We start from the raw sequence: 25945 nt of genomic DNA on the forward strand, positions 1-25945 counted from the left end.
TGAGCCTCGAAAGTGTTAAGTTATTGTATTTACTGATTGTGTAAAAATTGAGGTCTCTACTTTGGAAAGAATCAGAATAAAGCATTGTAATTAGAGTTTAATATTAAGAGGCTCTTTTTTTCTATAAAATATTGATGTGTGAAATAAAAAATAAAAGATTAATTGATAAAATGGTTTACTGAATTGGAGACAATATTTTTGATTTCTTGGAAACTTTTAAAATTCTCCTTTAAATTAAAAATATATATTTAAATGTTAGTGTCAAAAGATAATCTTCAAAAGCATGGACAGAAAGTTTTCCAACTCTTGTGGTCAAGATGGATTTTGTGTTTTTTGTATCTTTTCTTAATTGCCCAGCATTAAGGTATACTTTGACTATAGATAGACTTTTTTTTTCCCCCCAATGGGAACCTCAGAACCAGAGGTGGAAATAATAGAAATGATATTAATACATTCCAGGACATCAGCATGAAGCCATTTTATTAAACACACATTGTATTCACACATTCACACAATTTACATATTGTATTCACACATTAAAGTGTGTGAAAGTCACTCAGTTGTATCCAACTCTTTGTGACCCCACGGACTGTACAATCCATGGAATTCTCCAGGCCAGAATACTGGAGTGGGTAGCTGTTCCCTTCTTTACCTTCTCTGGATCTTCCCAACCAAGGGCTCGAACCCAGGTCTTCCACATTGCAGGCGGATTCTTAACCAGCTGAACCACAAGGGAAGCCCCACACTAATTAAAAGTATCACCCCAAATCCAAAAACAAACTTCATTTTGGAGTCTTGGAGGCCAGGGGAATGAACGTTGGGTTTGGACTGGCAGTGAGAAATGAAATATTTCCTACCATATCAGTAAACAAGGATGTCACAGTCATCAGCGATTGTAGTTCACCAATGTGAGCTGGTGAGCCCCATGGACACTTAGGAAGGACAGCAGCCATCGGACCACAATCTCTATGGTGACCCCTGAGGGAAGGAAGCTCAGGATGTGGAAACACCGGCTACTGCCCTGGATAGCAGTGAGCCCAGATTCTTGCATCTTCCCACGCATAGAAAAGCACTAAATTCCTTAACTTAGTATTTCTGGTTTTCTTTAATTAATAATAATCTTTTGATGTTCATGCTACCTGCTCTTTGTTACAAAGCTTCTATATAACCTGGCTCCTCCCCTCGCCTCCTCGGAGCAGTTCTATCAGAGTTACTTGAGATGCTGTCTCACAGGCTTGAAGTCCTAAGATGTCTTGCTGAATAAATCATAACTCTCAATTTTTAGGTTGTAGATATTTTTTAAGTCAGCAGTAGTGGCCAAGTCTGGGCCTGAGAAGCGTTTTCAGGGAGACTGGTGCTAGGGGCAGATCTCAGGGTACTGAGGATGCTGGCAGACTCTTATCAATCTGAGAAATACAAATCAAGGTGATTTAATTCAAACAAACTGAACCTCAATTGTGGGTTATGAATTTGCATTGTTCTAGGGATTAGAAATAGGAAAATAAGTGACAGATTCCCTGTAGCTGAGTACCAATCCATTAGAGGATGTATGTTTTATTTTATCTTAATTTTTCTATCGATCACACTCCCTATTGTAACCATCTCTCTCTCCCTCCACCCCAGAAGAAAAGGAAAAACAAAAATGTGATTTGTGATGCATGTACCAGGGGGTACCAAACTCTTTTATTATGCAGTTGGAAACAAGTAGCTTAATAAAAGTTAAAAAGTAGATCAGTTAATACTTTCTGAAATATTTTTCAGTTAACATTCAGTTAATTAAGGAGTTTCTGCCATTAATCAGAAGCTTTCTGGCCTTCCTGGGGAATGGAGTGAAGAGACAGTACAAAAGATTGGTTTCGGTCCCAGAAGCCCAAAGTGTTAAGAGTTCAGGGAGTAGAAGTACAAAGAAATCAAAATGAGAGAAGCAAATCATAAAGTTTCAAAACCAAAAAAAAATCTGATTAGGATTAGTTCTACCTACCTTGGTCTTGGCAGGAAATTTGGAAGTCATGGTTTTATTGCATTAGGGTAGTTGCTTCCTCTATGAAGATTTAAACTTTTTTATTTCAGCATTTTTACTCTCATAAAGAGGCATTGTTTCCAGTATAATTCTTACTCTTTTAGCCAACAACCACATATAGATGGTTTCCCTGGGCTTCCCTGGTGGCTCAGGGAAGGAGGGCTTAACCAAGGGCTTCCCTGGTGGCTCAGATGGTTAGGCCTGCGATGCGGGAGACCTAGGTTCGATCCCTGGGTTGGGAAGATGCCCTGAAGAAGGAAATAGCAACCCACTCCAGTACCGTTGCCTGGAAAATCCAATGGACAGAGGAGCCTGGTACGAATCATGGGGTCACAGAGAGTCAGACACAACTGAGTGACTTCAATATATGTATATTCACATTTCAACAGCAGGGGGCACAGTACCTCCAGCTTTCTGTAAGGCATGAACAAAGATGCTGAGTGATTCAACGGAAAGAATTTAACATGAGTATTAACAGTTCTGCTACAGCATTTGCAGGATTTTTTCTCCTAACAATTAGATTTTTTATATGAACTTCAGGACAACTGTGTAAGGTAAGATAGGGCAGATATTTATATCCGTTTTACAGATAAGACTTGGAATAATTAAGTGACTTGATCTGCCTGGACTCTCTCCTAGTAAATATTCAGATCCGTTAAGTAGAATTGAGATGTAGCTTCTGCTTTGCTTTCATCTCAAGCTGGTTATTTATTGCATGTAAAAAGGCACAGCACATCACTATTTTATAAGTGGTTGTTTCTAGAATTTTAGAGTACATTTATTTTTCAATAAATAAATCATCTTGTAAATTACAATTTGTGTAATTAAACTGGGTCAACTAGAATTGGAAGAAGGAGAAGGGAGTTTAAGCTCACACCTGAAATCAAAGCAAACTGTTTCTCCTGGTTTTTATGTCAAGAGCTTCATTTCTATAATATAGTATTTTTATTTGTTTCTGTTGATATCCTATAGTTTTGACATTTGCTTGTTATATAGGTTTTTAACCCTTAGTACATGAATAAAGGGATAGATATCAGAGGAAAAGACATGACTTTGGATTTGAAGGTGCAAGGTTGACAAAGTGTAGTAGGAAGATAAATATGTGTTTGTAATTCAGTCAGAAGGAAATACATATTTAGGCATTTTACAGTTTTAAAGAAATAGGAATCCTAGGGGATAGCAGTGTAGTGGGGTTTATGTCAATTCTTTTGATTATAGGTCATAAAATTAATGCCCCTGGGCATCACATTTCTGTTTGTTTGAGACTTTTACTTGTTCATTCATTCATCTTGAGAAATGGAATATTTCCTGCCATATCAGTGAACAAGGATGTTGTGACCAGGAACACCAGCCATCACAGATGGTGAGCTGGTGAGCCCTGAGGGAACTCGGGAAGGAAAGAATACCTGCCATCTGACAGCCATCAGACAGCAAGGCAGTCACTCCCTTCCATGAGCCCTGAGGAAGCTCAGGATGTGAAAACAAGATAGTGGCCCCAGAGAGCTGAGGTGCCTATCCAAGGAATTATTTCAGTGAGTCCAGACTCTTGCATCTTCCCATACATAGAAAAGTGCTAAGTCCCACTACTTTGGATATCTGGTTTTCTTTAACAATAATCTTTTGCTGTTCCTGACTACCTGCACTTTATTGCAAAACTTCGTGTAACCTGGCTCCTCTCGTTGCCTCCTTGGAGCAGATCTCTCAGGGTTGTTTGAGATGCTGTCTCCCAGGCTCGAAGTCCTAAAAATCCTCACCAAATAAAACATAACTCTCAACTTTTAAGTTGTGGATATTTTTTTAAGTCTACAATCTCATACATATAAAAATAAGAACCGAAATATTATGAATCAGTGTGAGGAAGTATTAATTTTACTTCATTATAATTTCATTATATGTGTTTATCTTTAAATTTAATTGATCGGTACAAAGACTTTGTACTAAATAAACCATCCATGTGGTTGGAAGACTAAATTTCAGTAATGAAGACATTTGGGGGAATGGACTGCCGAGGAAGAAGCAGGGAAGAAGCAGGGAATCTTGTTTTTAGCTAATTAATGTAGTTGTTAAAGTTCCAAAAATGATTTAAGTGAAGTATTACAAAGAACTGTATGTCTTTTTGTTCCTTTAACAATTCTATTTTATGACTACATACCATTATTTGCAATGCTCTCTGTTGCTGAAACAAGTATAAACCAGGTGTTTATTAAAAGGAAAAAGCAAAAGAGAACTGCACGGGAAATTGTCTGTCATGAGATCGTAATGTCTTTTAAAACAAAGTCTGTGTGTATTCCCTACAATGCCTTGCACTTCACAGACATGCAAAAAGTTTTTGCAAAATGGAATGCCAACTAGCGGTTTCCAGCACCTCTTTTCTTCTAGTTTCAAACCAAGGAACAGAGTACCACTGGGAACAGTCTGGGAAAATGTATCAAAAACCATAGTCCTGGATCTTTGTATTATTAGCACAGGTAATTAGTTTTAGGGTAAACCTATGGGAATGAATAAAGCTACTTAAAAATAGGGAACATTTCAATAATCTATGAAATGTTTCATCTAATCATTTTACTAATTTCCTCCCATGAAGGCAGTGGTTCTCAAACCAGGGTAACTTAGCTCTTCAGGGGACACTTGACAATGTCTGGAGACATTTTTGGTTATAAAAACTTGGAAGGGGCTGCTGTAGGCATCTAGTGGGCAGAAGTCCTGCTATACATCCTAGGATGCCCAAGATAGCCTCCCCACAAGAATTATTCAGCCCCAAATATCCACACTGCCAAGTTGGAGAAACTGAATTCGAGTCAAAGTTTCTTTTATGCACCCCACTTTAGCCTTTCTTCCTCAACATCTTCAGACTCCCTCCCTGCTTTTTCATCAGGGTCACTGTTGGTAGAGACTGCTGTCTGTTGCCCCCTTACATACCATCCCTGTACTCCTTCATCTCTGTTCCCTCCCAGATTAGCAAAGGCTTCCACCCGAAGGTTCATGATAAACTCCAAAACAAGATTCATAGATAGAGTGAAAATATCTCATCCTGCCCCAATTGTCAGATACAGACTAGAGATATTGGGGGGTTTTAGAAAAAAATCATTCATCTCATTCAGGAATAGAATAACTCTGCAAAGCAGTTATAGAAATGAAAGGGTGATATTTTTGTATTGTTTTTGTTTTAGTTTTTTTTGTTGTGTTCTCTTATTATCTTTTAAATATTTTTTTAAAAATATGTTTCTCTCTACACACTGCAAACAGCTACCTCAAATCAATGTAAAAGTATTTTAGCATACTTTTTTTGGAGGGGTATTATTTACCTGACAGGCTATGGGCAAATGAATCAAATTATATGTATATAATAATATCCCACGAGTTTCAGAGAAGCCAATACAAGACTAAATAAACCATCCATAATTGAATCATATTCACACAGATGGTTCATCAGGCAATGAAATAGTAGAGCAGTTTTGTTAGGGGAAGCACACTGATTGAAACCGCCCACCCTGGCCAGGCACCATAGTAACCATTTGCATGAGTTGTTTTATGACAGGAGATCCTGATAAGGAATATGGAACTAATAAGCCACCACCAACCGAAAGAGTTCGGGAAAGGTCAAAAGGAAACACCGCGTGTCTACCCACTTCCCAGAATCCCTCTTGCTAGCATCCATCTTGGCTGAGCGATGCGTGTGCCACCAGGAAAGACTCTGAATTAAAATGATTGGCCAAAGACTACCCGGAAACTAATCCCATCACCATAAAACCCAAGACTGAGAGCCACGCGGCAGAGCAGTTCTCCTGGGTTCCCTTACCTACTGCTCTCCACCCGGGTGCCCTTTCCCAATAAAATCTCTTGCTTTGTCAGCATGTGTCTCCTCGGACAATTCATTTCCGAGTGTTAGACAAGAGCCCAGTTTCGGGCCCTGGAAGGGGTCCCCCTTCCTGCAACAGTTTGACATTTTATTATTGTTTAGTTACTAAATCATGTCTGATTCTTTTGCAACCCCATGAACTGTAACCTGCCAGGCTCCTCTGTCCATGGGATCTCTCAGGCAAGACTATTGGAATGGGTTGCCATTTCCTTCTTCAGGAGATCTTCCCGGCCCAGGAATCTCCTGTATTGGCATGCATATTCTTTACTGCTGAGTCATCAGGAAAGCCCCACCACCACCCCTCGCCCACCCCACCTGAGCTAGTGATTGATTAAATGTGAAAGCTATATTTAAATGTGAGAGGAAAGGAAGAGAAACCAGGAAACAATAGAGGAAGAGCTAGTGGATAGGGACCTGTTATGAATGCAAACATGATGCCCTGCCCAGTTTAATGCAATGACCTCTGGATTGTCCTGGATTAGGAAAATTCCCTTCTAGGATTCCAAAATATACACTTTTTTTTCTTTTTTCCCTCCTGGACTTGTTGAACTTCAAGGATATGAATCAGAGGATGCCAGTACCTTGATTACCAGAGTCTGTCTGAGAGTTAGATCAAATAGAGAACAACCAAACCAGTGATGGGAGGGGAGAATCATAATCCTAGTGATATATTTTGGGTCCTTAATTTATGTGACTCACATTATGTTTCTATTGGAAATACAACACTGGCATAGAAACAGGAGATGAGTCGGAGGTTGTAGAAACCAAGGTGAATTTTAAAAAGAGCCTGGTCTAAAGTGTTGATGCTGCAAATGTTTTATTAATAGCAATTGATGGGTCAATTGATAAAATTATAGAGCTATTGTTTTAAATTGAAGAGTTCATATGATTCAAATGAGAATGTCTTTAAAACACAGATTACCAGGTACCACTCTTACATTCTGGGTGAGTGAGTATACAGAGAGCAGTTGTAGTTGATTGCTGCATGGGTGGTGGGTTGTCATGCAAATGACATTAAAGCAAGTATCTTATGATACGGTAGTAGGGACTTAGTTTATCTTCTGGTGGATAGTTTAGAGAGTTGTACTGAAGGCATTAAAATTTTGTACACTTTCTCACCTAACAATTATATTGCCAAAAATTTATCCTAACGAAGTAATCATGGATGTGTGTAAATATATAGCTAATAGATTATAATACCTATGGCTAACACTTGTTAAATGTGTACCCTATGCCAGGTACTGTTATAACTACTTTATGCATATTCATTAACTCTATCTTCATCCCAATTCTGCAAGGTAGCTAGATAATATACTGTTACCCAATTTTATAAAGAAATTAATGCACCAGGAGATTGACTTTTTCAAGGTCACATAAAAAGTGGAGGATATGGAACCTGAACCTAGGGCCCTGTGTTGTGCTATGTCTTCTCATAGCACTGTTAGAAGAGTGAAAGATTTCAAATAATCCAGAGACCCACAGTTTGACATCTGAGGGAGCACATGTTCCAGAAACGAATGTGCCACTGAGCAAATCATTCAGGGCCCAGCCTCTGGAAACACATTTTACCTTCTCCTGACCTCCCAAAAGATGAGGAGAACAAATATGGTCCTACCTTACAGCCCTGCTGAGGTCAGTCTTCATCAAAAGGGAAAGCCTTTCATTGGCCATGACCGCACTCACATCTGTTTATGTTGTTGTTCATTTGCTAAGTCATGTCTGACTCTTTGCGACCCCTTGTACTGCAGCCTGCCAAGCTTCCCTGTCCTGGAGATGGTTCTCCCAGAGCTTGCTCAAACTCATGTCCATTGAGTCAGTGATGCCATCCAACCATCTCATCCTCTGTTGCCCCCTTTCTCTTCTGCCCTCAATCTTTCCCAGCCTCAGGGTCTTTTCCAATAAGTCCACTCTTTGCTTCAGGTGGCCCAAAGCATTGGAGCTTCAGCTTCAGCATCAGTCCTTCCAAGGAATATTCAGGGTTGATTTCCTTAGGATTTCCCTTATGATCTCTTTATGGCTCAGTGTTATTTCTTGATATGGTCCAGTCCTGAGCTCCCACCATGTGCACTCAGAGCATCCTCTCACAAGCAGCAAATTCTCCTATATCTTCAACATCTTTCCAACATTTTCTCTACCTCCTTACTTTCCCTTAACCCTTGGTGCCCTCAAGGACCTGATTTCTCACCTCCAGGCAGGAGCTGTTTGTTGTTGTTTTTTTTGATGGTGAGCTGATGTTTCAATAACAGACCATGAGAGAAAATGAAATAGAGTTTATCACTCACAGCCCTGGAGGAAGGACATGGCACACCTCAAGGAGTCACAAAGGGAGGTTAAGGCAGAGTGCAACAGACAGGGTCAGGGCCTGAGGCTCATTACAGTCCATGGGTTGAGGGCTTTGGGGTTGGTGGACTAAGGTCAGATTGGTCAGTTCAGTTCAGTTCGGTCGCTCAGTTGTGTCCTACTCTTTGCAACCCCATGCAATGCAACATGCCAGGCCTCCCTGTCCATTGCCAGCTCCTGGAGTTTACTCAAACTCACATCCATCGCGTCAGTGATGCCATCCAACAGCCTCATCCTCTGTTGTCCCCTTTTCCTCCTGCCTTCAATCTTTCCCAGCATCAGGGTCTTTTCAGAGGAGTTAGTTCTTCGCATCAGGTGGCCAAAGTACTGGCGTTTCAGCTTCAGCACCAGTCCTTCCAATGAATATTCAGGACTGATCTCCTTTAGGATGGACTGGTTGGATCTCCTTGCTGTCCAAGGGACTCTCAAGAGTCTTCTCCAACACCACAGCTCAAAAGCATCAATTCTTTGGCGCTCAGCTTGCTTTATAGTCCAACTCTCACATCCATACATGACCACTGGAAAAACCATAGCTTTGACTAGACAGACCTTTGTTGGCAAAGTAATGTCTCTACTTTTTAAAAAACTGTCTTTCCTTCCAAGGAGTAAGCATCTTTTAACTTCATGGCTGCAGTCACCATCTGCAGTCATTTTGGAACCCAAGAAAATAAAGTCTTTCACTGTTTTCATTGTTTCCCCATCTATTTGACATGAAGTGATGGGACTGGATGCCATGATCTTAGTTTTCTGAATGTTGAGTTTTAAGCCAACTTTTTCACTCTCCTCTTTCATTTTCATCAAGAGGCTCTTTAGTTCTTTCCTTTCTATTATTCAAGCCAAAAAAAGCAGGGTTTTGTTAAGTTCCACAGGGACATCTAGTGGCCAAATAGGGGAAATGACTTGGTTCTCAAGCTTGTTATTTGGTCACTCAGTGTCCAACTCTGCAACCTTATAGACCACAGCATGCCAGGCTTCCCTGTCCTTCACCAACTCCTGGAGTTTGCTCAAACTCATGTTCATTGAGTCGGTGATGCCACCCAACCATATCGTCCTCTGTCGTCCCCTTCTCCTCCCACCTTCAATCTTTCCCAACATCAGGGTCTTTTCCAATGAAACAGTTCTTCGCATCAGGAGGCCAAAGTACTGGAGCTTCAACTTAAGCATCAGTTCTTCCAATGAAAATTCAGGATTTATTTCCTTTAGGATTGGTTAGTTTGATCTCCTTGCAGTCCAAGTGACTCTCAAGAGTCTTCTCCAACACCACAGTTCAAAAACATCAATTCTTCGGTGCTCAGCATTCTTTATAGGCGTGCTCTCACATCCATACATGACTACTGGCAAAACCATAGTTTTGACTAGACGGATCTTTATTGGCAAAGTAATGTCTCTGCCTTTTAACATGCTATCTAGGTTTGTCATAGCTTTTCTTCCAAGGAGCAAGCATTAATAGACTTGTATTTAAGCTCCCGAGTTCCACCCACTCCTGTGCCTTTGCTAACTTTCTACCACTTAAAGCAATTTTGGCACCCAGCTACTCAATTACTCAATAATAATAATACCTTCTATATTACCATTTTACTAACTATGTTTATATTCTCATTTAATACATACACAAATACACACAATAAGACAGCATTTTGGTACAATTATTCCTATGTTACTGGTGAGCAAATTAAGGTTCAGAAATGTTAATTAATTTTCCCAGAGACATGGTAGTTATGTATAGAAATTGGAATGGAACTCAGGACTTTGGCCTCAAAAGCATTCCTCTGTCATAGAATTTATCAAATTGTTTCATAATCATTTATTCCCGTTTATAATTCATCTTTGTTTTTCCATTGTCTAGCACATATCCTGGCCTATTATGTGTGCATGATGTATGTTTATTGATCAATGCTATAAATAGTGCATGATCATCAAGCTATATCACAAAGAACTTTACTGGACTCAAACTAATACATGGAGTTAACATTTGAATGCCTCTTTTCGTGTCCACGCTTTTGTATGCACTATATCCTTGAAATATCTTTTTCAACTTGATAAACTCCCTTCACATGGTCCACATCAAAAAATAAATCTTTTTTAAAAAAAGAATGAGAAGAAAATTACACTATCCTCTAATTTTTAAAATGCTTTTCTTTGGTAATAATTTTTTATTTCCAATTTATTTGTATTCAGGTAGGAAAGTAATAAATATTGGTTTCTCTTAAAATCTTCACCAGCAAAGAGTTAAGTACTTCCTTTATTGCATTCTCCAGGTCCCTAAACACAGCTCAGTTTTAGTACTTATCACATGCCTATAATTATTTGTTTACATGTCTGTCTTCTCACGTGTCTGTGAGATCTTTGTCATATCTGCAGGCAGAGGGAATAGCAATATGAAAGCAACTGACTTTTGTTTTGGTTAGGGTTTGGCTTTGAGAATTTTTGGTGCATTTTTAAATTTTTATTGAAATATAGTTGATATATAATGTGCTAATTTCAAGTTTACAACAAAGTGATTCATTATACATATATACACATATGTATTTTTTCAGATTCTTTTTTGTTATAGGTTATTATAAAATGTTGAATATAGTTCCCTGTGCTATACTGTAGGTTCTTGTTTGTTATCTATTTTACATATAGTAGTATATATATGTATATATGACTTCCCTGGGGTGGCTCAGACAGTAAAGCGTCTGCCTACAATGTGGGAGATCTGGATTCTATTCCTGGGTCGGGAAGATCTCCTGGAGAAGGAAACGACAACCCACTCCAGTACTCTTGCCTGGAAAATCCCATGGACAGAGGAGTCTGGTAGGCTACAGTCCATGGGGTCGCAAAGAGTCAGACAAGACTAAGCAACTTCACTTTGGTTCACTTAGTGTATATTTGTTGATCCCAAACTCCTGATCTATCCCTCCCCACCCTTCCCTGTGGGTAACCATAGGTTTGTTTCCTATATCTGTGAGTTTACTTCTGTATCATTTCATTTGTATCATTATTTTTTAGATTCCACACATAAGTAATATCATATGATATTTGTCTTTGGGCCCTCCCTGGTAGCTCAGCTGGTAAAGAATCTGCTGCAATGCAGGAGACCTGGTTCGATTTCTGGGCAGGGAAGATCCCCTGGAGAAGAGATAGGCGACCCACTCCAGTATTCTCGGGCTTCCCTGATGGCTCCGCTGGTAAAGAATCAGCCTGTAAGGTAGGAGACCTGGGTTCAATCCCTGGGTTGGGAAGATCTCCTGGAAAAGGGAATGGCACCCACTTCAGTATTCTGGCCTGGAGAATTCCATGGACAGAGGAGTCTGGTGGGCTACAGGGGAGTCATAGCGTCGCAAAGGGTTGGACACAGCTGAGCGACTAAGCATAGCAGAGGCCTATTTCATTTAGTGGCGGGAGAGGAATGGACTTACACCTACGGCTGAGTGCCTTTGCTGTTCCCCTGAGACTCTCACAGCATTGTTTGTTAATCGGCTACGGATCAACACAAAATAAAAAGTTTAAAGACAATTTAGGGGGAACGCAGAAGGGAAACATGAGTCTAAATGGTTAATCATTTACGTGTGTGTGTTTTTATGTATACATGTCTAAGAATAAATACACAAATTAGATACAAATGTGTATATGGAATTACTAACATTTATGAATCATTGGATATGTTTAAAGAGTAAAGTAATGTATCTTTTAATGTTTATGTTACTGAATCCAAGCTCATATTGCTCACTGAACAATAGGCCAATAAGTCAAAGATGAGTTATTGGGGCAAGGAAAAGAACCATCTTCCCTGAATTTGAATTCATGCCTCTTTTATACTGAAAGAAAAGGCAGTAAAGTCAAACACTGATTCCAGTCAGCCTCCAGAAGAGATATGTTCATTTCTTCTTTCCTACAGTCTTTCACAGGTGGGCCTGGTCAGAATGTTTCTGGAGATAAACAAAGTTATATTAATTTAATGTTTAGTTATTTTTGTTTAAACTTCATTACCTGGGAGTCAGCATTCCCAGAGATGGGTCTCTATACATTATGTATAGTTAAACTATATATAATGTACAGTTTAAGCTTATAGGTAACATCCCTTTAGTGATTAACTTGTAATAGAGTACAAGGTTTCTTCCCTAGTACAGTCATATTTACATTACACAATGTTAGAAAAACGCCGCGGGAGGAAAAAAACCGCCTCTAAAGACCGGTGGTAAAGGCCTTTATTGAGCGGTCGCTCTGGGGCAGAACTCCCGGGGGCGAGTGAGTGAGGAGACAAAGGGAGTCTGCGAGGTATGAGGGGTGGGGAGGGGTTTTATAGCCAGGGCCGCTGTCCAGGCCAGGTCTTTTCATATAAGGAAGAAAGCGCGGGCTACAGCGGCGGTCAGTGTCCGAGGGCTCCAGGTCGGTACCTGATTGGACCAGGCTGCAGGGGGTCAGTCCCGGAAGTTAGCCAGCCTCCAGAATTTGCCTTGCGGCACTTTTCCAGGGGCATGCCCCGACCTTTCACACAACTCTAAACTTGTGACAAAAAAGTTTACATATATATCTTTACAAATATGGGAGTATATATAGTTTTTCAAAATTCTATTAGGAAAAATACTAGAAAAAAAATTGAAGACCCCTACTGTAGACCATGGACAACCACAAAAGTCATGGTCAGACTTGTACAAGGCTGGTAATGACTATTATTTCTACTTCTCCGCATATCTGGAGTCTAAGAGGTTCTTAAAAGAACTCAAAGAGGATTGCTTTACCTTTGTAGAAGTTCTCCTTTCAGTCAGAAATGCACACCCTAATACTTTCTGTTTCTTAACACTGAGCTCATCTTTTAAGATCCAACTTATTTTTCATTGCTTCATGAAGCCATTGGGATTTAATTTTTCTGGTTTATTGTTGCACAATAAATTTATGGTTACGTATCATCTTACACTGCCCACCTTACACTTATGAGTTGCTCCTGGCTTTATAAGAGTACTGTAATCTCCTTGAGGAACCACGTGTCTCTGGTTTCTCCTGCAAGACGTACTCAGCAGACTGTTGTTGTTGTTTAGTTGCTAACTCATTTCTGACTCGTTGCGACCCCATGGACTTTAGCCCACCAGGGTCCTCTGTCCACGAGACTTCCCAGGCAAGAATACTGGAGTGGTTTGCCAGTTCCTTCTCCAGGGGATCTTCCCCCCACCAGGGATTAAACTGCATCTCCTGCATTGGCTAGTGGATTCTTTACCACTGAGCCCACTCAGCGGACTAAGAGGCACTTAATATGTACGTGATCAATTCACATCTTTCCAGGGTAAGCAGGGTCATCACACTTCCCCTACGAGGTAATAAAAGTTCCCCTATAGTACGATGGGTTGTGTAACAAAAAAAATCACGAGTTTTGAAATCAGCCAGTCCAGTCCTGGGTTGTTAAACTATCTTCACCATTTCTTACCCTTTTTGAGCCACAGACCTCTTTTTTTAAAAAAAAAAAAAAGGGGTGTGGGACATCTCCCACAGAATGATTGCCTTGGGGCTTGTTTCACAATAGATGCCCAGTTTGCAATAGTCACCTTCCCCTTTCCTGTCCATAGTATCAAAGGAAATAGAGATTTAGGCTTAACATCAGTTAAAAAGTATGTGTAACACAGTTGTAATACAGTCCATGCATTTTCATCCTCCCGGGATGTGTTCTGGGAATCAACTAGAATATAACAAGCAATTAGGACTCAGGATTGAAATCCATTAGTAAATAAAGTATTAAGGGGTGGGGGGGGGGAGGCTGATATATATATTTTGCAAGAAAGGGATGTAGTTTAGTTCTGTTTAAATGGGCCACACTGGAAGACTAAATCTGTGTGACTAGGCCTGCTGCTTATATACACCCATGCTATTGGGAGGACTTATTGCTATCCCTAAGCAATGCAAGGTTGGCTCTCTCTAGGTCTCTACTAACTGGTCATGGAACAGAATAATAGTAATTTAATTCAGGACTTGAAGCCCATTGTGCTTGTTAAGACAGAGGCATAGTCAAAGATTATATAATATTTTAAAAGTCTTGGGACTTCCCTTGTGGTCCAGTGGTTAAGAATCCACCTTCCAATGCAGGGGATGTAGGCTCGATCCCTGGTCGTGGAATTGGGATCCCACATACTGCGGGGCAACTAATAAACCTGTGTACTCTGGAGACCGAATGTCACAGCTGGGAAGAAGCCTGTGCACTGCAAGGATGATCCCTCTGGCTGCAACTAAGACCCAATGCAGACAAATAATACATAAAGAAAAAAATTTTCTTCGACCGAAATAATAATAAGGGAAAATGTAGTCAACTCCTGCATTCTGACATCACAAAACTGGACTCCCTATTTTAGTTCTGAGCACAGCGAGGCTTTTACTGACACCTTGTGCACCTTGCCTTTATGATTTCTCTCATCTCACCTCACCTTATTTTCTATCTCTGCGGTATCTCGCCTTTTCATAGCGCTTCAGTAGTTTACCTGTTTTACTTTCTGGGTTGTTTTTATCTCTTCTCTTCTACCCTCTGGACTGTGGCAAGTTCCACAAAATGCTTGCTTCACTCACCACTTCATGCTGAGTTTCTAGCACAATGATTGACACGTGTACTTAATGAATAAATGAGTGAATATATGAAAGTTAAAATTATACTAATTTATTATTTTAACCATAAGAACACATTTATTGGTCTGTAAAGTACACTGAGATTTGTTAACCTACAACATAATTATTTGCACTAAACTTCTTTGCCAGTAAAGGATTAAATCATACTGAAGTTCAAGGTCAAGCTATGCTTCAACATCAAGTATTAATACATAATTAAATGCCATTATACTAACAAGAAAGTTTGTAAATTAAATAAAACCAACAGTATTTCATTAGAGTCAATTTATTGTGTCACTATTTTTAGATTTTCTTCTATGAATATACTCAGTTAAAGAAGATAATATCAGTCTTTCAGAAATAAATGTAAAAGGGGGAAATAGATTACTAGTTCTGAAGATAGCATATCTAATTGGATATTATTTGGTCTCCAAAATTTCCTATTATCCTTAAATTTAAATCCATCCTTTACTATCATTATCACTATTTTCTGAATTATTTCCTTCTACCATATTCCAAAACTCAATCTTTCAGTCACTTATATATTTACTAAATAGTCATTTATTCAGTGAGTGTTTATTGACTAGCACATGTATCAGACACTGGGAGTAATACTGTCCTTGTAGTAAAAATTTATCATGGTATAACTTAGTCTCCACACTCCTACTGGTTATCATGACACCAGTTTTATTTTCATCCCCCATCAGAATCACTTTTCCTAGAACTGCTCTTTTTTTTTTAAAGCACTTTAAATGATTCAAAGCACTTTTTTTTTTATAATTTAAATTATTTATTTTTGGCTGTGCTGGGTCTTCAGTCCTGGTTGGGGCAAGCGGGGGCTACTCTCTAGCTGCGGCGCATAGGCTTCTCTGTAGGCTTCAGCAGTGTGACCCCTGTGCTCCAGAGCACAGATTCAATAGCTGTGGCGCACAGGCTTAGTTGCTCCTTGGCATATGGGATCATCACAGATCAGGGGTTGAACCTGTGTCTCCTGCATTGGCAGGCGGATTCTTTATCACTGAGTCCCCAGGGAAGCCCTCCTAGAACCACTCTTGATCCATGAATTCAACAGATGTTTATGCCGCTGTGTTCTAGGGATCTCACAATTTCATTTTCTCCCTCATATTGAAAGGGTTAGCAGTCAGGTAGGAAGGTTCCCAAGCGGCAGGAGGAAACAAATGACAAGCCAAGCAGCCGACTACCCAGCTCCACCCCACCCCACCCCGTTCCTTGAGCCACAGGAGGCTCCTTTTGATCCAGTGTTGCTATGCCAAAATGATAATCTTCTTTTTTTTTTTAATTTATTTTTATAAAATGATAACCTTCTTAAAGTAACTTTTCCCCAAACCTTGAGCTGCTAATTGCCCAAAAAATACATCTTACTCAAGACAATGTTTTTCTTAAACTATGTTAATGAAACTATGTATCTTGCTTGGAGATCTATTTTCCTTCAAGGCATGTCAATTGTTTTATGGATACAATATATCTTGCCCAGAGACAACTCTTCCCCAGTGTTGCCCCTTGTACAGATATGTGTGCTGTGGGAGAGAAACCCAGGTGCAATGCTCTCAGCCTTGAGGTGTTTCCTTTATCTGTAATCAACAGCTTGCTAACAAGTATAAGATGCCTTGCTAAAAACTGGCAAGGGAGTGTCTTTTCTGCCCCCTTCTGATGTCTATGTCAGAAGCTTTCTCTTTCCCTTTTATACTTAAATAAAACTTTGCTACATAAAATCTCCAAGTAACCAAGCCTCCTCTCTGCCCCCAAGCCTCCTCTTTGGCCCCAGATGGAAATCCTCTCCTCTGGAGGCCAAGAATCCTTGTGTGGTTCACAGGTCACAGCCGCAACATTTCACTATCTATCCATACATTTTTGTAGTAGATTTTTGTCTTCATTAACCACTGTCTTTACTCATCAAGCAGGTCAGAAACCTCCAAGTAATTCTGACTCCACTCTCCTCTCTCTTCACATTCAAGAAGTTGGAGGATTCTGATGATATTAATTGCTGAATGTCTCTGGAATACAGACTTCACTGTTCATACCTATAAAAATATCCTAATTCAGGCTCCATCATATCTTGCCTGGACTATTGCAAAAGCCTGCTAGATGGTCTCCATGCACTGGACTGTGTTTCCGATTCTATACAGCTGCTTCAGTGACTGTTTTTTCAGAGGAAAAAGACAGAGGAAGAAAAGGAGAACTTAACTATTGTCACTTCTATGCTTAAAAAGCATGATGATGTAATGGATTTATAATTTACTATTCTAAGCAGGAAAAGGTCAAAAAGGAAAAGAAAAATAGGAACAAACAACCAAATGAAAACTCTAGCAAGAAATTAAGAGCCTTTCTTAGTAAGACCCTATCTGTTCCTTGTGACGTTATCTTTCCTTTCTAGTTATTCTCTGAGACCCAGTATCTTAGAATCCTCTGCTCATTCTTAGACCATTTTCTGTCGTTTATTGCCTCCATGTTCCAGTATATAATTCTTCATTCTTCCTGGAATACACTTCTCTTGCCTTATTCACAAGTGCCTTTTTCTGTGATTCCTACAATATATTGTATTAGAATTGTAACTTTTACTTCCTGTATGGTTTTTACAGTTGCTTAACTCATCTACTTCCCCTCTAAAAATCTAGATTTCTGAGTTTCCATCGTCATTGAGTTGCCAGTGTCAGCCCAGTGCCCAGCACACAGTAGATACTCAAAAGGAGCTTAATGCATGAATAAATCACTCTCTCAGGAGGGGCAGAGAAATAAAAGAAAAATATTGTTAAAGCCTAATTGCTGCAAAATAGAGGCATAGATGAAGACACAGTCTCACAGACTTCCATCCCTTGTCAGCAGTCACGCATGTGAAAGTTCATGAGCTGACAGTGCTAGTAGGTAGGTTAACACAGCTCCTGTGCAATTTTACCATCACTTTGGTCAGTTCACACCTGTGAAACCTACTTTGACATCATCTCTATAGCTGAGTGAGACAGTTGAGAGAAGTGAAAACCAAAAGATGACTGTTTTAGTGACTCTTCCTGAAGCACTGCAGAGTTTCTCTCTGGAGTTTTTCTGTCTCAGAAAACGTAACACAACAGCTGCACCATTAGGCCAGAGCTGATTTTAGAGCTTTTATTTCTGTCCTGCTGTAGTTCACAGGGGCTTCCCTGGTGGCTCAGTGGTAAAGAATCTGCCTACCAATGCAGGAGACTCAGATTCAATCCCTGGGTTGGAAAGACGTCCTGAAGAAGGAAATGGCAACCCACTCCAGCATTCTTGCCTGGGAAGTCCCATGGACAGAGGAGCCTGTTGGGCTACAGTTCATAGGGTTGCAAAAGTGTCAGATATGACTGGGTGACTAAAGAACACATGCCATTTTCCACTCCACTGTTTCTGAGTAAATGTATCTCCAGTTGAATTTCCTGCGGACTGTGAGGCATTATTTCTCTTAATATATTTTGGCTTTTGGAGCACTTTGTTGTTCCTGTTCGGTCTTCCCCCATTCCCCTGCACCCTCACCGTGCCCTGCTATGCTGTCCCACTTTCTCTTCTTGCAGGGATTGTTTCCATCATCACCCTAACCAGGCTGGTGTATGAGTGTTATATTTGCGTGATCCATGTCAGAATGATCCATTTTCCCCAGGCCTGGAGGAGCATTCCTTGCATCTGGCTGTCCTCAATAGTGTGGTCAGGAGCATCTCTCCTGGGCTGGAACAACCACATCCTGGACATGCATGGACCAGGCTGCACTGGAGACTGGCCATCCAAGGACACCAGCCACTCGTCCTTTGTGCTTTTCTTGTTTCTTGGCTGCCTGATGGTGTCATTGCTCATTGTCAAGGCCATATTCTCTTTTCCATTCAAAATGTGAGTCAAAGACTATGAACACCCCTCCCTCAAACTGTTCTGGGTAGACAGTTTCCCTCAGAAAAGAATCATACTCTTCCCCCACAGCTGGTGCAGCTCTCAGGGACTTCCAGCTTGATTAAATTTTGCATGGTGAGTCACTGTCTAAAAAAAAAATGCATGAGGAATTTACTCTCTACATCAATCTCTAAACCAGAAAAAGGAAGCAAAAGTGTTCTGGACGGACCCAATCAACGACAACCCTCAAAACCCTACGTTCTCAAGCACTCTTAGAATTGAAAAACCTCATAAAGGGGATTTCGCACTTCCCATAATTTAATTAGCCGAATCTGCTCTGAAAAATGGTACAGATACTTTGTCTGGAAATCACTTTTTGAGTCATAAAAGACAAGAACTGACGATGGCAGGTTTCGTGTTAAGTGCTAACAAGAAGGAAGTCTAAAGTAACAGACTGGAGAATGCTTCATATTCCAGTTTCTAACTTCAGTCATGTATGTTTTCCTTACTCATTGCCTTTTTCTACTCTTTTCTCCTCTCTCACCAAACTTCTCTAGTCTCTTGCTCAATCTGCCAACCCCCTCTAGCTTTCACCTCTTTAAAATCACTTAGTCACTTGTATTATTTTAAATCACGACCTATCATTCTCAACTTTCATGTTCCAACATTTTTCGTGCACATTTGTTCTGAAAACAAAATCAAATCCCTGATTCAATCCAGCTATGTGTTTTCTCTATGACTGTAGTCAATAAGATAAGCTGGAGAAAAACCACATAGGATTCCCAGCATCTATACTCAGTGAGGAGTGAAACATTCTGTTATTGTTGTCTAGTAATCTTTGGATCTCTGGATGATCCACTCTGTGTGTGTCTGTGTGCGTTAAGTCACTTCAGTGGTGTCTAACTCTTGGTGACCCCATGAACTGTAGCCCCTCAGGCTCTTCTGTCTGAGGGATTTCCAAGGCAAGAATACTGGAGTGGATTGCCATACCCTCCTCCAGGAGATCTTCCTGACCCAGGGATTAAACCCAAACCTCTATGTCTCCTGCACTGGCTGGCAAATTCTTTAATACTAGCACAACCTGGGAAGCCCAGTCTACTCTCTACTCAGTTGCTATTGCTATTACAAATCATCAGTTCTCATCTTACTCTCTTGTCCTACTATGCCCCAACCTCATTTTTATCAACAATCTTGCTTCTTATTTGTCGGGAAAAATAAAGTTATTATCATGAAACTCCTCAACTCCTTGCCTCCATGTTCTAACTCAGACTTCACTCTTTAGTTGCAAAGTAATGGGAGAGATCTCTCAGGACCAATCTGATCCTAGATTCTTGTTTTTTCCCCACCCCCATTCTCTGCTTCAGGGACCTCTCTCAAGTAATAATTTTCTCTTTTACTTATATCCTCAATTTCTCCCTTACTACTGGCTCAATATCTCTAGCGTGGTGGTGGTGGTTTAGTCACTAAGTCGTGTCTGACTCTTGTGACCCCATGCCAGGCTCCTCTGTCCATGGGATTCTCCAGGCAGGAATACTGGAGTGGGTTGCCATTCCCTTCTCCAAACTCTAGCATATAACTGTGCAAATTTAATTCAAAATATATTCTCAACTCCCTCTAGCTTATCACTTTATTCTACTCCTTATCACTGTTAACTTAAAGAAAATTGATGCCACATCATCACTCAATAAGCATTTGGTTGACCAATAATTATTAAACATCTAAAATGTACCAATTGCTTGCTGTTATGGGCTGAATATCTGAATATCAGATATTCAGTGTGATGGTGTAGGAGATGGGGCCTTTGGTAGGTAAATAGGGACATATGAGAATGGGGTCATGAGGGTGGGGCCCTCGTGTGGTTATAAGTACCCTTATAAGAAGACAAAGAGAAACCACCTCATTCTCTCTCTCCACTAACAGGAGAATATAGAGAGAATGTGCCCATCTACAGGCCAAGAAAAGAGGCCTCAGAATGAAAACCTTGCTGACAACTTGATCTTAGACTTCCCAATCTCCAAGTCTGTGAGAAATGAGTTTCTATTGTTTAAGCCACTCAGTAATGTGTTATGGAAGCCCAAGCAAAGACAATTACTAATCACTGAGGCTACACAGTGAATAAGATTGAGCCACAGCCTCAGAAAACCTGCCATTTACTAAAGTAAATTCACATATTTGTTCCTCAACCCATTGCAAATTGGTGATTCCTTCTTCTACCACACTCTCATAGAAACAGCACTCATTAAGGTCACTGATGGTCTCCCACATGTTAGAGCCAATGGACACTTGTCAGGTTTTTTTTTTCGTGGCATCTGTGGCATTGACACTTGTGACATTGTTGACAGCTCCCACTTAATTGTGAGTTTCTGCTCTCAATGTTTCTAGGACCCCTTTCTCTGCCATTTTTGTTACTGACTCTCTGGCCCCATCTTCTTGTCTCATTCGAGGGCTTCTTTCCCTTGGACCTCTTTATTCTTGCTTTCCTCTTAATCCATTCACTTTATACTGCCACCAGATTAATTGTTCTCAAGGGCAAATTTTCTCGTGTCACTACCCAGAATAAGTCTTTTAAGGTTCCATTGCTTTCATACTGAAAAATAAGGCCCCTGAGCTGACTCTCAGGTCCTGTATGGCCATATCATTTTTCACACACCAGTCTCATCCAGTCTCATTTTCCCCACACACCGTCCCTTTAGCCACCTCAGGCTCCAGGGAACTGTAGTATTTCTTGTCCCCAGAAATTGACATGTTATTTTACCTCTTTGTCTTAGCCCATTTCCTTTCCTTGAAACATTTTGTCTCTCCTGCTTGTCTAAATGTCTCCTCGCCTCAGAAGGACTGAGATCAGGATCTACTTGCTATTACCTACCTCCGAATTGGTTATCTCTCCTGTATATTCCCATAGCCCTCACCAGTCACCTCCCTCATGGCATGTATCACCTTTGGCAGCAGTATATTTATGTACTTGTCACCCTCACCGAATAGTGAACTTCTCAAGAGGAGAGACCCGGTCTTATTTATTTCTACATACATGCAGTAGGGACAAGCAACTATTTTTGGAAAGAGTTACAGAGGGCATAGGAAGGAGAAGTGGTGGAACTACAAAGAGGTGTGACCAGGTCTCTGCTGCCAAATTGGTAAACAAGTGTTAGGGGAAACACGCTGACAGAAACTGCCCACTTTGACCAGGCACCAAAGTAACCATTTCCATCAGTTATTTTATGACAGGAGGTCCCAATAAGGAGCATGGAACTAACAAGCCACTACCAATCGGAAGAATTTGGGAAAGGTCAAAAGGAGATGCCACATGTCCTACCACCTCCCAGAATCCTCCTCGCTGAAGTTCATCTTGGCTGGGCAGTGTAGGCACCCCCAGGAATGACCCCAAGTCAGAGTGATTGGCCAGAGTCAACCGGGAAAGTAATCCCGTCACCAAAACTGCAAGGCATGTGACAGAGCAGTTCTCCTGTGTTCTTCTACCTTGCTGCTCTCTGCCTGGGCTTCCCTTCCTAATAAAATCTCTTGCTTTGTCAGCCCATGTCTCTGTGGACAATTCATTTCTGAGTGTTAAACAAGAGCCCACTCTCAGGCCCTGGAAGGGGTCCCCCTTCCTGCAACACAAGGATGTCAGTCACCAGCAATTGCAGCCACCACACATTTATCATACTAACAGGAGGAACTTCTGTTACCGAGTCCAAGATTGTTCTGCAAGCCACATGACATGTCAATAAATTGGGAGACAAGGTTTTGGGATGAGGAATTAATGACTTTATTTTGAAAGCCAGGAGTCCCAGAAGATGGCATACTAATGTCCTAGAGAACCATCTTGCTGGGGTCGGGATGCTAGCTTCTTTTATAGAACAAAGAGTGGGGGTATGAGGAGGTAAAGTAAAAAGGACGTGTGTGTGTGTGTGTGTGTGTGTGTGTGTGTGTGAAGTCACTTCAGTCGTATTCAACTCTTTGCAACCCTATGGACTGTAGCCCATCAGGCTCCTCTGTCCCCGGAATTCTCCAAACAAGAATACTGGAGTGAATTGCCATGCCCTCCTCCAAGGGATCTTCCCAGCCCAGGGATTGAAACCACGTCTCTTATGTCTCCTGCATTGGCAGGCGAGTTCTTTACCACTAGTACCACCTGGGAAGCCCCAAAAGGCCATAAGTTGCAAATATTTCCTGGTTTCAGCCAGACTCTGGGATGGGATGTGTAGATATTCCCATTGAATACAATAACAATTCTAAGACCTACCAATAGAGGTTTGCACTTGTTAGGTAAAATTTTATTAAAATCAGAGTTTAATACATCAGAAAACATTTTATATTTAGTAATGATAAGAAATACAAAGTTAATAATTTATTTAAAATTCTTACTGCACTATGCAGATTACATCCATTATCTTTACAAAACTCCATGAAATAGATACTAATATTATTTTATTTATGGATTTATGAGCTAGGTTCAAAGGAGTTAAAATTTGCTTGCTTCAGGACACTTTGGTGCCTGGATTTGAACTTGTTTTGCTGTTGTATATTTTCACCAACTGATATGTAATCTTGATACAAGGAAAAAAACTCAACCTAATTAAAGGGACGTTAGTAAGTATACCAAGCTGAAACTCTGCTAGGAAGGGTCTTGTCTGTCTCTGCTGCCCACATATCCCCAGATTGTAACACAAGTTGCCTCAGCTCATAAGGGCTCATCGAATATTTGTGGAATGAATTAATGTCCAAAATGCCTTAAAGAAACACATCTAGCTGCCTTCATGGAAGGTTCATGCAATTTGAATCTATGGATATTATACCGCATTGAAAGAGACTTATGTAGTAAAGTTAATAAGGATTATAATAAATAAAAGACATTAAATTCCAGGCTTAATTAAGTAGATTGAGCATTACCACCTAACTCCACATCAGCTAATAAGTAAAAAAGAACAACCCAAATTAAATTAATCCAATTTTCCTAAATGTCAATCCAGATTAAGGGCCAAGCTTTTACTTAATATTCAACTTTATTTTCTCCCTACCCAGTTTTAAAGAGCCCTCTTGCAGCTCTTACATTTCTAACTGCTGAGATGCCAGACACCAGCTAAAGATATATCTGCATTTGGGAGAGAAATGTGTTTAAGATCCATTGTGATGTCAAAGAAAGAAAGGGACAAGCCAAAGCAAAAAGTGACTTTTAACTCTTCTTCCATCATTTTTATAACTAATGATGAATCATTATCAGTGGGTAACAGTGACAGAACCAATGGGTCAAAGGTTGATGTGATCCAGGTTTATCCTTTACAGGAATGAATAACGGTAATGAACAATGGGACTTAAATCAGACGCCATTTAGACTATCATTAAAAGGACCATTTTGGAATTCCCCATTCTGTGTAATATTAACAGAACTTCTGTGATTCAGAAGGAAATCTGAATTGCTCTTGGACTCTTTGACCTCAGGGAGTAATTGAGCAAGACAGATTCTTTCAATTCAGTGGTTGCTTTATACAATGGAAAATCACTTGTGGCGCAAGCTTTGTATCAGGCACCATCAACTTCTAACATGTCAGAAATTTTCACTTCATATTTTTAAATGACTGAATTTTCCAAAGCACATAATGTATTTCTCAAGAAATTAAAAAAAAGACATCCTTAGCAGTTAAAATAACTTTGTTTCATACACATGTGTGAAATAGCTAGAAAATCTCGAATTTTCTAGTAGTGTTGGGTCCTATTTAGTGTCATGTCAAATGTTTGTTCAATCAAATTTATCAAACAGACAATTCTAGGATGAAAAAGAAAATCAATTCCTTAATTTTATGTGAAACCAAAGACTGTTGCTGTATGTGTAACATGATAAAGAGGAGCTTCAGCCAAAGTGTTGCTGAGCAAGCTCTAGAAGGTACCATTGCAAAGCAACACACAAGGGCTTCACCGGTGGCTCAGATGGTTAAAAGCAATACACACACACAAAAATGGTGAATTTCAAGGTGATCAAGATTTATAGCTAATCATACATTAGCAATGGATGTACATGGTGAAGCCGGTGTTGATGGAAGATAGATGTCTCCATCTATTTTATTTCAAATATGAACATGGTAGGATTAGTCTCTACTCCTAGTGATTTCTCATAATTTTCCAAGAATTCTAGATTTAGGAAAAAAGTTCCAGCAAAAACCAAACAAAGCTACATTTAAAGGAGAATGAAAGTAAGTGTAGAACTGTATTCACGAAACGTGTTATTTAATCTTCATTGCTTTTCAATAAATCCACTGCATAAATAGTGGTCAAAGCTACTGAAGAGGCCATTTTTTCATGAGTCGTTATTTAGACTAAACATGGATTGTGAGGACTCAAGGATTTCTTTGACAATATAGGAAAGTGAATCATTTTATTTCCTAATTTTCATTTCTTACATGACTATTCTACTGGTGTTGCATCTTCATAATTAATCACATTTGAAAGACTGCTAAATGATTCAGTTGGCCTATTGAAGAAGGAAGAACCAAAGAAAGAGTATTCACTAAATGAACTTTTTTGCTTTGTTTCTGAAGAAACAGATTTATTTTTTGTTTTCTCTGAATTGTTCTTTATTCCTGTATTTCTAAATCATATTTAAGTTAATACTCTAAGTTATGACAACATAAGATCATGTATAACAACAAAAACAAATTCCAACTGTCAGTGCAAATAAGCATGTCTATATAATCTAGAAAAGACAGAAGTTCTCCACGTAAAAATTTAAGTTGTCTGATTTCATACATTTCTTTAAAATTGAGTAATATAGTTTGAAGGTATTCGGTGGAGATTTTAGGAGGAAAAAAAAACTTTTCCAGGCCTTATCAATGATTCTGAAACTTTAGTATTTCTGTGAAAATTACTGACATTCTTAAAAGAAATGTAAAATCGCATGATTTGGAAGAATAATGATTTCCTGTAAGATAATTAATGCATTTAACAAAGTATATCCAATGATTCAGAAATAATACAGAGGCCCAGAGATGTTAAAAATATGTCCAATGTCACACATTTAGTTTATATTGAATCTTGGACCAGAGCTTTGCTTTTCTGATTCACAATCTAGTGTTCTAAATGAACTTTTAAACATCAAGTTTACCCCTGGGTTTGCAACATATAGTTTAAGAATGTTAATAAGTTGCTTCTGAAATGGAATAAACATGGCTTCATCTTTCTGTGAAACTGTTTCCTTTCTACCTTTATATATATAGATATTTAATTTATAAATAAGACTCTTTCTACCCTTCACTTAGTATGGCTTTAATAGCCTTAAATATGATTAAAATAGTATGTTTTATATTATGACT

General features: G+C 39.7%; 1 protein-coding gene across 1 annotated transcript; it reads left to right on the top strand.

The window, feature by feature from the left end:
• Positions 1–874: 874 nt before the first annotated feature.
• OPN3 (opsin 3) lies at positions 875–24786 on the top strand. The gene is given in 5 exon segments (XM_043922891.1): positions 875–908; positions 18335–18592; positions 18595–18644; positions 21544–21674; positions 23612–24786. Coding segments are annotated over 5 exon segments (792 nt in total). The 3' UTR covers positions 23931–24786.
• The last annotated feature ends 1159 nt before the right edge of the window (positions 24787–25945 follow it).

The sequence above is a fragment of the Cervus elaphus genome, chromosome 14 (genome assembly GCF_910594005.1).
Source record: "Cervus elaphus chromosome 14, mCerEla1.1, whole genome shotgun sequence".
Lineage (NCBI taxonomy): Eukaryota > Metazoa > Chordata > Mammalia > Artiodactyla > Cervidae > Cervus > Cervus elaphus.